The sequence below is a fragment of the Tauraco erythrolophus genome, chromosome Z (assembly GCF_009769465.1).
Source record: "Tauraco erythrolophus isolate bTauEry1 chromosome Z, bTauEry1.pri, whole genome shotgun sequence".
NCBI lineage: Eukaryota > Metazoa > Chordata > Aves > Musophagiformes > Musophagidae > Tauraco > Tauraco erythrolophus.
Genome location: NC_141496.1, coordinates 91866850 through 91883745, shown reverse-complemented (window position 1 = coordinate 91883745; position 16896 = coordinate 91866850). Strand labels below are relative to the sequence as shown.

At 39.8% G+C, this 16896-nt stretch overlaps 1 protein-coding gene across 1 annotated transcript in view; it reads left to right on the top strand.

Moving 5' to 3' along the window:
• The window catches only part of KDM4C (lysine demethylase 4C), a 286953-nt gene that overhangs the window by 13117 nt on the left and 256940 nt on the right, over positions 1 to 16896 (top strand). The window contains exons 2-3 of the mRNA XM_086628662.1: positions 3284 to 3448; positions 13519 to 13694. Of these exons, the coding sequence (XP_086484788.1) occupies positions 3305 to 3448; positions 13519 to 13694 (320 nt within the window). The 5' untranslated portion in view covers positions 3284 to 3304. The remainder of the gene's footprint in view (positions 1 to 3283; positions 3449 to 13518; positions 13695 to 16896) is intronic.

Below are 16896 nucleotides of genomic sequence, written 5' to 3'. Positions count from 1 at the left end.
TCTTCCAGTATTGGTTCACTCTCATGCTAAGGTTTTTACTATGTTTAAGCTGAATTTCATGTGTTTTGGTTTGTGCTTGTTGCCACTCGTACTGTCACTGGGCACCACCGGGAAGAGTCTGACTCTGTCTTTATATCCACACTGGATAAGGTCACTGAATCACAGACTGGCAGGGGTTGGAAGGGGCCTCTTGAGAACGTGTAGCTCCACCCTGCTCAAGGAGGGGTCAGCTAGAGCAGGTTGATTAGCACTGTGTCCGATTGGGGTTTGAGTATCTCCAAGGACAGACAATCTGCAGCCTCTCTGAGATACTTCTTCCAGTGTTTGACTGCTCTCACAGTAAGAAAGTGCTTCCTGATGTTCAGATGGGATTTCCTGTGTTTCAGTTGTGCCCATTGCCATTTGTCTTCTCGTTGGGCACTGCTGAAGAAAGACTCTTTTCTTCTTCACTCCCTCCCATTAGGTGTTTATACACATAGGTGAGAGCCTTCTCTTCTCTAGGCTGAAGCATCTTGGCTCTCTCAGCCTTCCTTTATGAGAGAGATGCTCCAGTCCCTTCATAATCTTAGCAGCCTTTTGCTGGACTCTCTTCCAGTAGCTCCATATCTCCCTTGTACTGGGGAGCCCAGAACCAGGCACAGCACTCCAGATGTGGCCTCAGCAGTGCTGAATAAAAGGGGAGGATCACTTCCCTTGACTTCTGGAAGCATTCCTCGTAATGCAGCCTGGGACGCCTTAAGCCACCTTTGCTGCCTGAGCGCATTGCTGGCTTGTGTTCAGCTTGGTGTTGCCCCAAACCTGCAAAGACCTTTTCTGTGAAGCTGCTTTCCAGCCTCCAGCCACAGCATGTACCCCGTATGCCTGGGGTTGTTCCTCACCAGGCGCACTTCCCACTGTCGAGCTTTATGGGGTTCCTGTCAGCCCAGTTCTCCAGCCTGTCAGGGCACCTCTGGATGGCAGCATGACCTGCTGGCATATCAGCTGATCCTCCCAGTTTTGTATTGTCTACAAACATGGCATTGCATTGAGCAGAAATAGTTGCTCTGATTTGGGCTTAGATAAAATTACGTGTCTGAGAGATGTTCAAGTAGTTAGACAACAATTCAGTTATTGGTTAATTGAACATAATTCCAGCTATTGGTTGTTGCAGCATGCTTCCTGCCCTGGTTAAAGTTAGTGCTTTAGGAATGCTGGACGTGGCAGGTAAGTGGACAAAACACACTTGTGAAAAGTTCCTTTCTATCCACTGAAGGAAAGAATTCAGTGATGTAAAAGACAAATTCATAAGTGGATGCTGAAGTCATTTGCTTTAAAAAAACCCCAAAAAATCAACCAAAGAATGAATCAACTCCTCTCTCTCTCGCTGCTCTTCTTCCCCTGCAAATCCCCCTAAAACTGCACTGACAATGTTGGAGAATGTTGGAAGAATTGAGGGAAGGATGTTAATCTGATGCTATGATGAAGTAACTACTGACTTCTAAGTATCTTGTATACAGTCAATGGGATGGATTGAAAGGTGTAAAATGATGAATAATGAAGGACTATTAAATTTTTTCCCAGTGAATAAATAGCAGAGATTTTGCTTTTTAGAGGTGGGGTTGTGTGTGTATGTATGTGTATTTCACTGATGTATGTACTTAATACATCTAAAAGTGAAAGCCTAAAAGCTGATTTTGTGCAGAGAAATCAAATATCCTGTTTGATTGTATTTCCGATGTCACTTTACTGTCAGTGAAGCACGTCTGTTGCACTTTGTAATGAAGGAAAGCATAGCTTCACCTTTGGTCTTAAATCCAACCTTTATTTTCCCGGGACTGGGCATAGTAGCAAGATTCTCTGTAGAACTTTAATGGATGGGAGTAAATGAAAAGTGTATTATGTGCAAGACAGCTTTTCACTACTGGAGGAAGTTGTCCCGCTTATACGTGTTGAGGTGTGTTTGCCTGTAAGGACTTGATAATTTAAATGCAAAAATACCCCCAAACTGAAGTAGTGCTGCTGATTTTCAGAATGGGATAGTTGCAGAAATCTAGTTAATTTCAGTTCAAACAGAGTTGGGAAGTAGTGTAGGAAGGAGAATAAGGTGTTACTGAAGGTGGGAGTGTGGAAAAAGAAATCTAAATTAAAGTGGTAAGAGGGGAGCGTGGTGTGCTGGGTGAAGTGGGGAGGCAAAATGTGAGGAAAAATAAGGACAGAAGAAGCAAGCTAAATGAGTGAAACATGGAAAGACATAAAGGCATCTTCCACGTATAGCTTTCTTGTGCAGTGATTCATACCAAGCTAGAAGGGACATGAAGCTAATGAAGTTAGTGGCTGATACACTCATATACAAGCAAAACTTATGGTGTCAGTGTGTGGCTTAAAAAACATGGTTACATGCATTTTGCAGATGGAGGAAATGAGGAATGAGTTAAATTATATGCTTGGGAAAGCAAAACCACTAAAATGCTAGTCACAGTGGAGTTATTTGTATTCTGGGATGAGCTTTTTTGTAAGATTAAGGGAGAATTTTGTGGACAATAGATGGCACATGGTGATGTACAGTTGTAAATTGCAACACCTGCCGAAGCTGAAATATATCTGTCAGTTGCCTAAAGATCAGTCCTTTCATGAGTCCTGTATCTTGGTATGAAACAGAAATATGACTTACCATATTAGCCATCCTCAGTGTAGAAATGGAAATACGAGGAAGCAATTTTTGTCTTTACGTGTATCACTTGCATGCTTGGTTCGTGTTGAAGAGATTTCAGGGAATGAGGGGTAAGATGGTCCTGTTGTTGACTGCTGATGTGAGAGTTAGGACATCCGAGTGCTCTTTTTCTGCGTTTGCAGTGTGAGTGGGAAGTGACTAATCAGTTTTCTCCATATGCTAAATGGGTATAGTGATATTTTACCAAATGTGTAGCTTTGTTACTCTAGATTGTGCCTGTGCAATGTAAATCCCTAGACAGAGAAATGCAGCAACCTGCAGATGGATCAACACAGGAAGACTCTAGTGTGATGTTAAAGGTTAACTGGAGAAAATGTACCTTAAAAACAGAGATATGGACTGGGCTGTATAAATGTCACACGTGATAGTATTCATGCTGGGTAAGGGCTGAGTATTCTTCAAGGAGAAAGGAGAAAGAGTAAACATTTGTTTTGTGCCTTTTATGCTAGCACAGGCAGAGGATTTCAGAAGCTTTTTTCCTGTTTGAAATGTGTGTGTCGAATCTCAGAATTTGTTTTACAGATTATTCTCTTCAGTGTATGTTATTTTTTCCCTTTTTTTTTTTTTTTAAAGCTGGATTGAAAGTGAACCACAATGGCTGCTGTCATCTCAGATAGTCCTCCAAACCCGAGCTGCAAAATCATGACTTTTAGGCCTTCGATGGATGAATTCAGGGAGTTCAACAAATACTTAGCGTACATGGAATCACAAGGTGCTCATAGGGCTGGAGTTGCAAAGGTAAACATATATAATGTAGAAGGAAAATTGTTCCTTATACGTGTTTTCCCAGTATTTGTATTTTGCTGATTGCAAAACTGACCTTTTTTTAGTATTTAGCATTTTTTCAAAATTATTTTCAATGAATAGATAGTGATCTGTTACTCTTTTAAGAAAGAGCTTTTTGGTATCTCCGGTGTTTCGTGCAAACTGATGAAGATGGTGCGTACTGTTTTCTCTCTAATCGTCAGTATTTTCCATGTTTACAATAGCAAAAGAGGATCTCTTCTAAAGGCAGATTCAAACTGGCTTTTGGCAAATTAAAACAAAATAGGGAGTTCATAGTATGAACTGGAAAGCCCTGATCTGTCAGCGTTGAACTCTTTCAGGGTTGTGTGTAGCTTTACTGGAGCAAACAACCCTGCTGCAGTCGATGGGTGCATGCATGAAGATAGCGAGACGCTGTTTGAATGGAAATAGTTTTCTTTTTCGTGGCGTTTGTGCTACCTTTATGTTAATGAGAATTGGAGGTGCACCAGCTACCATTGCCTTGCCCTTTGAGCAGTGCTGTATCCAGGATCTTACAGCAGGTGTTCCTCCCCTACTGGAGGGTGATCGTCAAAGGTTGAGTCTGATGTAATTTAGTGTTACATCACATAAATATTTCTGCTGTATCTGTTTTGCTGCTTCTCAAACCAGCAGGACACAGCGCAGGTCTAGAAATCCTAGCTTAGTTATTGTAAGTGGTCAGTGGAAATAGCCATCTTCATCGTGGGGTTTTAAAGCTCATGTTGCACAGTCAACACATTTAAAAATTGAGACAGAAGAAACAAAACTTGCGATTCTTGGTTTCCCCCTACCCACTCACTCCTCCCTGCTTCCTGTAAAACAAAGCAAAACTGAACACCTCACGCTTTGAAAACCTTATAGTTTATTTGCTTTTTGATTCCTGAGTGTAGAGTACGTATAGGCAATCTTTTCAAATTCTTTTCTGCAAACAGGAGTATAAATAAATGTGATAAATAGAAAACAGAGGAAAGCCTGAGCTGAATTTCTCACATATTCAGATATATTAATGGAACCTATTTGTTTGTGTGGGGATGAACTACTGCAGTCCTCTCATCCTGAGCAGTAAACTTAACAGCAAATTCATCACAGTGACATCTGCTGCTCAACAGATTTACGCCGTTAACAGGTATATGAGCAGGAGATTCTATCCACGTATCATTCTGCGGATTACATACATGGACTCAACATTAAAACAAATTCTTATTTTGCAAATTGTTTCTCTAAATAGCTTTGTTTCAGCTATTGGTAGTTTCTAATCTTGTTTCATGGGGATCTAGCCAAAGAAATAGAAAGTCTATTACAACTAGCCACTGAGATGATACTGATTTTCTTCTCTTTCAATTTGTTTACTCATGTATAATGTGCTTTCTTTATTTGTATGTGGTGTTTAAAACAAAGACAGGTATGCGTAAATTGTAATCTTTGCTTTCTCTGGCTAAATGAGGAAGCTATTGTATGAGCCAGGATTAGTGTGTAATCTGTTTGGAAAAAACTAAAAAATGAACTAGTTTTGTTTAAAAAGAAGAATATTTGTGATGTGCTCTTTGTCTTGGCTCTGACTGTCCTAGACTGCAACTAATCTTTTTGTTGGAAAAAAACTAGAAGCTTCTTTGTTTGGGAAAGAAAAAAAGAAAAAAATACTTATATTTAGTTTTTAAAGGAAAATGAAATATTAGTTCACCTCTTTGACAGTTCTCAGGAGGTGTATCACCAAATATGATACTATAATCCTTAAAAGCCTGTGCAAACTTTTCTTATTTCTGAGACATAATAAATAAGAGCTTCAGTTACTCCCATCAGGTGTTTGTTTTTTTTTTTTGTGCTGCTTCTTTTTTTCCTGTCAGGAATTGAAGCAACTGCGAGCACTGGTCAGTGCTGATACATCGTGCTAAGTGCTCCTCTGAGGCTGCTGGTATGCTTAAGATTAACTGTGGGACTAAATATGTCATAGTGTGAACCCAGTGTACTAGTCATTTGTGTGTGTGAGCTTTAGGATATCTGGAAAAGGACACTTTTCCATGCCTTGGCATTCTTAGTTGCAAAGTTTCGACCAGTAGGAAGTGTGAAAAGATAATCATGGAATCATAGAATGGTTTGGGTTGGAAGAGATCTTAAAGATCTAGTTCCAACCACCTGGCAGGGACACCCTCCACTACACCAGGTTGCCCAAAGCCTCATCTAACTTGGCCTTCAACACTTCCAGAGATGGGGCATCCACAGCTTCTCTGGGCAACCTGTTCCGGTGCCTCACCACCCTCAGAGGGAAGAACTTCCTCCTTATATCTAATCTGAACCTCCCCTCTTTCAGTTTAAATCCATTTCCCCTTGTCCTATGATGAATAGGACATGATGAATTTGTCTTATTGGAAATAACAGATTTTTTTGAGACGTGAATATGGCTTCAGTCATTGTTTAATTTTGTTTCCTTATCTTGATTCTGGTTCCTTTCCTGCCGTCCAGCAATTAAACCTCCGTGTGCATCCAGTATAGGAGAAAAGGGTAAAGCTATTGAGGATGTCCTGAGAAGAGCAACAGACATAGTAATGTTAGGAAAGGATGTGAAAGAAAAGAATCTGAAACAGTTTTACCTGTTTACAGTATAATTTAACATTTCTGTAATATTGTTGTCATCTTCATATTCTTACTCCTAGTGTTGCTCTCCTCTGTCTCCGTCTCTCTCTCTCTCTCTCATATGAACTCTTTAAGGAGATATCTTTGTGAAAATTCTGGATAGACATGATTTTCTGCAGTAACCAAGCATGAGATTGATTCTCTCATAATGAGATGTGTATGATTCAAATACTCAGTTGTTACTGGAAGGCAAAGATGACATAATATCAATAAAATATGCTAATGCTGTAATTTAAAAAAGAGTGGCACTTAATATGCCACCTTCCACCCTGGAAGGAGTGGGAGCCCAAGATTGCTGGTTGACTTTCAAGGATCGTCTCCTCCAAGTTTAAAGGCATTGCATCCCTAAAAGGAAGAAATCAGGCAAAAAAAAAAAAAAACAGGAGACCTATATGGATAAACAAAGAACTCCTGGCTAAAATCGAATACAAAAGGGGATTACACAAAGCATGGAAGCAGGGACTGGTAACCTGGGATGAGTACAAGGAAGCTGCTCATGTACTCAGAGACCAGGTTAGAAAAGCGAAGGCCCTGTCAGAGTCAAACCTGGCCAGCAATATTAGAAATAGCAGAAAAGGATTTTATAGGTATGTGAGAGAAAAAAGAAAAACGAGAGAGAATGTAGGGCCCCTCCGGAAGGATACAGGTGACCTGGTTGCTGAGGACATGGAGAAGGCTGAAATTTTCAACAACTTTTTTGCCTCAGTGTTCACTGGCAACCACTCGAACCACACCACCCAAATCACAGAGGATGTTGGCTGGGTCTGGGAGAGTGAAGAACCACCCAGGGTAGGAGCAGATCAGGTCTGGGAACACCTAGAGAACCTGAAGGTGCACAAATCCATGGGACCTGATGAGATACACCCATGGGTCCTGAAGGAACTGGCAGCTGAAGTTGCTAGGCCACTAGCCATCATATTTGAGAGGTCCTGGCAGTCTGGTGAGGTTCCTACAGATTGGAAACGGGCGAACGTAACCCCCATTTTTAAAAAAGGGACCCAGGACAACCCGGGAAACTACAGCCCAGTCAGCCTTACCTCTGTGCCAGGTAAAATCATGGAACAGATTCTCCTGGTAGCTGTACTAAGGCACATAAAAAATAACCAAGTGGTTGGTGACAGCCAACATGGCTTCCCTAGGGCCAAGTCGTGCCTGACTAATTTAGTGGCCTTCTACGACAAAGCCACAGCGCTGGTTGACGTGGGTAAAGCAACAGATGTCGTTTTCCTGGACTTGTGCAAAGTGTTTGACACTGTCCCACATGACATCCTTGTCTCTAAAATGGAGAGACACGGATTTGACAGATGGACCACTCGGGGGATAAAGAACTGGCTGGATGGTCGCAGTCAAAGAGTTGTGGTCAATGGTGCGATGTCTACATGGAGACCAGTGTCAAGCGGTGTCCCTCAGGGTCTGTTCTGGGTCCAGTGCTGTTCAACATCTTTGTCAGCGACATGGATGACGGCATTGAGTGCACCCTCAGTAAGTTTGCCGTTGACACCAAGCTGTGTGGTGCCGTGGACTCAGTTGAGGGAAGAGATGCCATCCAGAGGGACCTTGATAGGCTTGAGAAATGGGCCAGTGCAAACTGCATGAGCTTCAACAAGTCAAAATGCAAGGTCCTTCACCTGGGTCGGGCCAATCCTAGGCACAAATAACAAACTGGGCACAGAGTGGGTTGAGAGTAGCCCTGAAGAGAAGGATTTGGGGGTGTTTATAGATGAGAAGCTCCACATGACCCGGCAGTGCGCTCATGCGGCCCAGAAGGCCAACCGCATCCTGGGATGTATCAAGAGAAGCGTGGTCAGCAGGTCTAGAGAGGTGATTCTCCCCCTCTGCTCTTGTGAGACCCCACCTTGAATACTGTGTCCAGTTCTGGTGTCCCCACCATAAGAGAGACATAGATTTGTTGGAGCGTGTTCAGAGGAGGGCCACAAAGATGATCCAGGGGCTGGAGCACCTCTGCTACGAGGACAGGTTGTGGGAGCTGGGATTGTTCAGCCTTGAAAAGAGAAGACTTCGAGGGGACCTAATAGCTGCCTTCCAATACCTGAAGGGAACTTACAGGAAGGCTGGGGAGGGACCTTTTACAAGAGTGTCCACTGATAGGACAAGGGGAAATGGGTTTAAGTTGAAGGAGAACAGATTTGGATTGGATCTTAGGAAGAAATTCTTCAGTACAAGGGTGGTAAGACTTTGGAATAGATTGCCCGGAGAAGTTGTGGATGCCCCCTCCCTGGAGGTGTTCAAGGCCAGGTTGGACGGAGCCTTGAGTAGCCTGGTCTAGTTGAGAGGCGTCCCTGCCCATGACAGGGAGATTGGATTAGATGATCTCTGAGGTCCCTTCCAGCCTATGCCATTCTATGATTCTGTGATTAATATGTAATCTTTGTTTCTGGTAAACTTTGTTTTGAAGGTGAAACACCTAAAGGAACATTGTAATGGGCCAAAGTAGTAGTAGTCTTTTTAGATTAGGCACATGAGTATGTGAAACTGACTTTTTAAAAACAGCATATACAACAGTGATATCTACCAGGTGTTTGAGTATTTTAAGGAGCGTAATGCAGATGTTTGGCTGTGGAATGGATGAAGGCATATAGTGTGTGTAATTTACATTAACACTAATCTAGTCAAAATTAATCTGTAAAATGGATATCATGGCAACAGAAGAACAGAGGTTAGGCTGAAGTCTTTTCTTCTTCACCTTTCTGTAAGATGTAGCTTAGAATCCTGTAACTGAGTTGAAAATGAGTGAAAATTTTAGTAATTTAAGTGACAATCCAAAATACTTCAGAGCTATGATAGCTTTCAGGATTAATATGAGAAGTGGGTAGTACATTTTAGGTGCATAGCCCTAGTTAACACTGTTTAGCCTGTATTAATTTTTAAATTTTCAAGCAACATCATTTTATTTTTTTTAAAAAATGTAATTAAATACAAATTGAAACCACTTTCTTTCCTGATGAGATCATGAGCTGCTTCCTTAAGGATGAATCTTTCAGCATTGTTGCCACTATCAAACTGTAGCTATTTATTTTGTAGTTTTATCTGGACATTTTTTTTTAATCTATACATTTTTTTTCAAAAGAGGAAATGATATTTTTTCCTGACTCTCTCATTAACATCATGTTTCAATGAGATGATTATTAGATCTCATTATCGGGTAGTAAGAGCGGAAAAATTTTCCTACAAGTTGCTGTTCCCTCAAATGGTACACATACACGCAATTAAGAGAAACTGGAAGTAATTCCAAGAGTTGTTTTACAGAGGCTGTCACTACTCTTACAGCACTTGGTGTTTCATACTGTTTCTGTTGAATTCACTAAAACTGAGCATATCTGATAAGGGCAGGATTTGGCCCTGTAGGGAGAGATTTGTGGTATTTTGCGTAGTACGATTTGGCTTGTTTGAAGTTAGTATCTCTGTGCTCACATGATTGATTTGTATGTATCTCCATCTTCTGACCATACACCTAGGATTTAATTCCCATTGCATCTATCACATTTCAAAACCCTTTGGGAAGCTCTTCTTCGTGTACAGATTGTTAAAACACGGTAGTTCTAGGAGCACAAAAAATATTTTTATATATCTGTGTTTATATGCATGTGGAATATCTGCTGACCTGGGTTTACAGAACACCTGGAATTATGTCTATGATACAAGAAATCATAACAAAACCTTTTAAAAATCATTAATTACATTACATTAATTACATTAGTCATGTTTCAGTTGTACTGAGGAAGAGTCCTTCTACCCATACCATGTAGGTCTGCTTTCCTCCTCGTCTTCTGATTGAGACTAGAGTAACAGTGAAAGCATCTCTAGCTGTTTTCAGCCTATCAGTTAGTTGCTATATATTACTCAGTTGTCTTGAGACTTTCTGTATTCTGATTTTCACTGCTTGTTGATCTATCTCAGAAAACTGTATTTAGATATAAAAAATAAATCAAGTATTTTTAAAACAAACCAAGTCAATAATTCATATTTCAAAAATTTAAGAGACGCCTTCTAAGTTTTAGTAATTAGATTTACTATAACAGGAATAAAATATTTTTTCCTGTTTTGATAGTAATATGAAATGAACTTACAGAGAACCTAATTTGTATTAAGTATAGGATGTACAGACTCAAGTATGAATGAAATGAGAATGAATACTACCAGAGGAGCTACATGCATATGCAGAAACAGTAATTTAACCTCTAAACAGGGGTCATAAGCAGAGTAAGTGTACCCAATACTTGAGGTTAAATGTGAAAGTGTACGGGGAGAAGACCTCCTGCCTGTGCCCAGTAACATACGTGTGTAAATGGGAGTAAAATGACTATAAGGCTAGCACATACTGGGGGAGGGGCGGGAGTGCTGGGAATAACGTGTTTGTTTTTTTTTTTTTTTAAAAAGTTCCTAATGCTATGCCTGAAACACATGATTAAGGTACTAGACAAGCAACATTAAACCATTTCCAGAGCAGATAATACACTGTGGCATCCCTGGAGTAAATTGGCTAAAAAATTTCCATCAGGCTTTTGAAAGTCTGGAATGAGCTTTAGGCATAGATGATGTCTTTTAGTCATACTGTTAGAGAGCATCCTATAATTAAAAAGGAAAACAAGTAATGAAAGCAATAGAACAAATTAAAAACAAGGCACACTGGTAGATTAGTTGCTCGTTTCTTGAATAAAAAGTGTTTTGGAGGCTGAAACTGCATTTCTATAGATTGAAATAGTTGCATTAATTTGCAGTTGCATTGGCAAGTAGAAAAGTAGTTTTGGAACATGATACTGAAAACAGGTGTTGGCAGGTACAAGAAAACAATTTGCAGAAGAATTGGGGCAGAAGTAACTACGTAGGTGTAGTAGCTGGTGCCATTCAGAATCCAGTGTAGAGCAGGAGATTACCAGTATATGAAAGAGGATTTAACAGAAACTTAACGCGTTGGTAGCACTCTGCGGGAATCTCAGTTGGACGAAGGTGCAGCCTTCACGGAGGAGAATGAGTGGTGTTGTAGCTAAGACATTTCTATCTGAAACTGAATATGTATAATGCTAAATAACTCTAGAGTTAGTATGTTTAGGATGTTTGAGATAGACCGATACGGATATGTAAATGACAAATCCTTGCCTTGGGTTCTTCCTTTTTTACGTTTGAGCATTGAACAGCTTGGCTAATAAATTCGATCTAGGTTGCTTCCATGGAATAAACCTAACTTGCCTGACTTTGAAGAGGTTGTTTTTACTGAAGGGAATGTGAAAAGGCTTCAGAGGGACAGGTCAGTGGTAAAAACTCAGAGACCTAGTCATTATTTCCAGCTCTGACACTGATGAGTTGTGTGTCGCTTTGGACATGGTGTTTTAACATCTTTAGCCCTTGTCCTGACCTTAGTTAAAAAATGCAATTTTTTTTGCAGCAGGGACTCTGTTTTTATCTTCTTTAAAAATGATGCTTAGCATATCAGTCCCCACAGAATTCACTTCTCTAACCAGTACTCTAATTACAGCAATAATAAACATGCTCCAGTTAGCTGGAAGAGCATACTTTGAACCTGTATTCACAAAACTATTTTTATTGCTTAAAACACACTGACCTTGAATTAAAGAAGATAATGCAAATTTACTTTTCAGTATTCATATATTTGAGCCAAACCTACAAGTTCATGCTTAATAATCCTGAAAATGGAAATCTCTGTGCACATATTTGATTTCTATGCATACATTCTGAATGCATGACTTCTCTGCCTCCAAACCAACATTTTGTATTTTGTTGATGTGCATATAATTTAAGATTTGTGTGGAAAAAGAAAAAAAGTAGAAATTGCAAGATGATTCCATTATATTTTTTCTTTAAAAGCTAACGGTACTGTAACTTGCTAAGTAGTTCCTGTGCAACCGAAGTCACATGGAAGCTGAGAAAGAAAAAAGGATGAGAGGGGGTTGCATCTGTGTAAAAACTGGATAAACCCGACTGTTTATGGTTAAAATAAAAACATTAGGTATGAAAGTATGTTAACTTTTCTTAAGCTTGATGTTTCTATTTTAGTGTGTGCCTGCTAGCAGGAATGGTCTTGATCAGATTTCTTTGAGGGATGGACTATTTGAGTACATCAGCATTACCGTTTGCCCCTTTTTGATTTTTTTCCAAAGGTAGCGAATGATTTCAGGACCTGTCTGTGTTATTTTTTAGAATTTTTTACTTTCTCAGAGTGATCTAATAGCAAAATCTCTAATGGACAATATGGTGTGGAATCCTGAAACGCTTGTTGGAAGAACAGCCTAGGTAGCCTAGTGTAAAGGCTACCTTTGAGATGTGAATTAGTTATCCAAGTGATGTAATTCGTACGTGGTAGATGCATGTTTATGAAAGCCATCCTACTTTGTTGTAAGTTACTTTAAAAGTTTCCAAGCCAATGCTTGTGAAAATTTGATTTGAATAGAATAAATGCAAGGAGTGGATCAAAGAACATATCATTGAGCCTTTGGGCGAGTAAAAGTTCAAAACCAAAGCAAAAATGTATATTAAAAATGTCTGTTACTGTGTTTTATAACTATTGCGGTTTCAAATCTAGATAGAGTTTTTGTTTTTCAGGTAAAATAATGTATGCAAGGGAAGTTTGAAATTGCACAGCCTGTAAAGAATACTGATATGCCTGTAGGCTTCTTTGAAACTCGTAATGACTTTATTGCTTACATGGTCGAATCTGCTGAGGAGTTCTCGTAGACTTTGGGCAGTTCTGTAGTATTTGAAATAAAGTGTTAACTTCACAATTGTTTAATCTGCACAGAGCTTTAATCTTTAACTACGAGATTTAAATCATGTTACTATGAAAACTAGTATATCTAAATTAGTGCAAACTCTTACTGTAATGGAGTCGTACCCTGCAGTTTTATGAGCAGTAAGTTGAACAAACAGTAAAATGTGAAACTCTAAAATAGGTGTACGTTTTTCATTTTTCAAGAACAAAGTCATTCATACTGTTTACACCAAATAACATTTGGGCAGGGGACTGTCAGTCTTCTGTATTATTATTTTTTTTTTAAATTGAGGATAAGTCTTCTATCGCGGAGTACAAAGTGTTTGTGAATTATAAGGCTTTCTGATTATAAAATAATTGTCTGTTCTGTTATTATACATGCATTTGCTTGCAGAGTTGCACGATTAAATTGCTGTAGATTAGTGAGGTGCTGCTTGTGAATCGAGGTAATACTGCGCCCGTTTGGAATCGGTTTCTGCATTGTCTAGGAGCACTTACGTGGTCAGTGACTTGCGGTGGAACAGCTGGTGAGCAAGTGTTCCTGTGATGATGTAGGCATATTGGACTCATTCTTTTGATTTTTCCAGAGTATTTTGAATTAGTATTGCAACTGTTGATATCCTGTTGTTTGTTTCTGAATTCACAGGTTATCCCACCGAAGGAGTGGAAGCCAAGGAAACATTATGATGATATTGAAGATTTGGTGATTCCTGCTCCAATTCAGCAGATGGTCACTGGCCAGTCGGGGCTGTTCATGCAGTACAACATTCAGAAGAAGCCAATGACAGTGAAGGAGTTCAAGCAGCTGGCCAACAGTGAAAAGTACGTATTTGGGGGTCTTACTTGGGAAGACAAATATTGATTGGTTCCCGTCTTGTGGATTCTTTGAATTGCGCTAGGCAGCTGGTGATTTTTTCACTTACTCAGTGGAGGATTTCCTGTCTCCTAAGTTGCGGAAGGCTGCCACAATATTAATCTTTTTTGTGTTTCTGTTGTTGAAAGCATCTGGTACCGTGGCAGCAAGAAGGCATCTGAAAAACCTTAGACATGGTGCTTTCTGTTTACCTTTTTTTTTTTTTTTTGTTGAAAATAACAAAGATGATACAGACTTATGTTGGAGTTTTATTTTGGGTACACTTATTAATGTTTACTTCTTTTTTTTTTGGCCTAGATACTGGAATGGGTTATCGTCATATAATTCTGAAAAAAACCCAATATCTTTTTTTAACTCACCCAGAAGTTTTTGCATGAATCTAAGAGAACTCAACTGCTCCTAGCGAATGTCTGTGTTCTGGTTATGGCAAGATGGATATTGAGGGAGAGAAAATGAGTCTGTGAAAGGCTAGGCACTATACTGAAAAGTTTCAAATTGGTGGGCTTTCCAAGAAGGGGGAAGTGATAGAAGGAATTCTTCCATGTTCCTTTTGGCCACATAAAAAGAATAAATTCTACTCCACTCTTTCCTCAAACCTGACTAGAAATAGTTTCTGGAAGGTGAGTTAAAGGATCCTAGACATAAAAGATATTCAAACATGTCATGGTTTAGTTGGCGACTAAACGCCACCCAGCTGCTTACTGACCCTCCCTCACCCCCGGGGAATGTGAAAGAGAATTAAAGGGCAAAAGCAGAGGAGAAAATAAAACTTATGGGGAGCGGCTGAGGGAGTTGGGGCTGTTTAGCCTGGAGAAGAGGAGGCTGAGGGGAGACCTGATTACGGCCTACAAATACTTGAGAAGGGATGGGGGGGAGGTGGGGGAAGGGCTCTTTACATTAGTGATGGGCGATAGGACAAGAGGAAATGGGTATAAGCTTAGTCAGGGGAGGTTCAGGTTGGATGTTAGGAAGTATTTCTTCTCTGAAAGGGTTGTCAGCCACTGGAATAGGCTGCCCAGGGAGCTGGTTGAGTCCCCATCCCTGGATGTGTTTAAGAAAAGGGTGGATGAACTGCTTAGGGATATGGTTTAATGGGGATTAGGGGCGGTTGGACTTGATGATCTCTAAGGTCTTTTCCAACCTAGAAATCTATGAAATCTATGAGACTCATGGGTTGAGATAAGAACAATTTAAAATAATAATTTTAATAATAAAATAATACAAACAAGTGATGCACAGTGTAATTGCTCACCACCCGGTGACCAATGCCTGTTTTGTCCTGCTAAATGATCCCGAAACAGGTAAGCCCTGACACTGCAATACTGGGTGAGTGAGAAGCCCAAAAGGAGAGTGAGCGCGAGAGAGAGAACTCTGAGATTCCCAGAGTGAGAGCCCTCAGAAAAGCAAAAGCCCCTTCTTTCTGATCAACCCCTATCTGTATACCGGGCATGACACTGCATGATATGGAACACTTCATCGGCCAATTTAGCCCTTTATCCTAAATTCAAATCTTAAGGCGAGTTGTGGACCTTTTGTCTTGACTGTGCTCCCCCCTATCCTGTTGTGCTCCTGCACACTGGCAAAAACACAGCAGGCTGAAAAGTCCTTTATGTCTCAGCACCAACCATAAACATCAGTGCGCTGTCAACATTCTTCTCCTAACCAGTCCCAGACTAAAATCAAAAAACAGAGCTCTTCTAGTTCCTAAAAAGAAAACCTAACTCTGTTGCAGTCAAAACCAGGACACTGTATAATTAAGGAAGGAAACACTGCCTTAGTTGGAAGGAAAATTTCTCTCATCAGTTAATTTAAGAAATGAAGAGGTAAGAAGAGAAGCTGTTACCAAGATCAGGAAAAACTAGGTCATGAAAAGCTTTTAAAGAGGCTTCTCAGCAAACATTCCATAATATCCATGCCTTTGTAAAAGTTTAAACTGATCTTTTTCCTATTTAAAAAGAATCAGTGTGTTTCTGCCATATGCTACTTGTGAAAAATTCAGGTGATCACAGTTACAATTTTCTTCCTCTGGTAAGTGGGAATGGGAACCTATTTTGTAGTTCTTAAAAATATTTGTTTAGTGACCGTTAGAGGGGAGGATAAAATATAAAACCTATGTGTATCTGATGTCATTTTCTAAGATACCTGTTTGTATATGCTTATAGTTTACCTTTAATTAACCCATGATAAAATGAGAAACACTGATTTCTTAAAATAGTTTGATAATGCAAAAATACTGTGAAGGTTTTAATACATATCATGATGTTAGTTAAGTTTATAATATTCGTATCATGGAAGATATTTTGGAAGTGGTTTTGATTTCAGTTTTCGTGTTTTTTACTGAAATCAGTTTACAACTTCATTTCATAGGTACAGTTAAGTACAGTTGGGAGGGCTTGTCTGTTACTGGCTATGGGTCTTTCCAAATATTTGTTGTTGCACTTGAGAAAATGTGTCATATAACCTCCTATGACACCCTTAATGCAGTCTGTATGCCTTAAACTGTTAAGTGGCTGAGAGCCCCTATTCTCTCATAAAAATAATTTTTTTCCTTAATGAAGAAGACTTCTTAGTTTAAGACTCTTTTCTTGAGTATTGTAATGTTTTCCCATTCCCTTTGGGAAAGAGAGAAGGGCCATGAATACCTAAATTAAATCATAGTTGCCTTTGAAAGGATTGTGTGTGCTCAGCCTAATGCATTGCATCTTTTATTTGTTTAGGCATTTGTAATTCATCATTGAACCGGGGTGCTTCTCCACCTTGACCTCTGGGAAATACGGGCATACCTGCATCCCGTAATCAAGATACTTGTGTTATGGTAACTGAGTTTATGTATCCGTACTACTCAGTGCCAAGCAGAAATACAGTCTGATTTCTGGAGCCATATCATGACGAATGATTGAAGCAACTCCATTGCTGAGAATGCTTTGGTTAAGATGTGTTTTGCTAGCTTGCTTGTCCCTGTTGTGCGTTATCGCATGATGTAAATGTGCCTGGTCTACTGAATTCTTGTACATTTGGGTTTTCTTCCCAGTCATTCAAGTGTAGTAAGTTGGCAGTGCTAAAGAGAAACTAAGTTTTCTTTTCTGAGACTTAAATGTGGGAGAGCAGAGGCCTGACAAAGGGTCCTGAGGCGAAAGCTATTGATGGGTG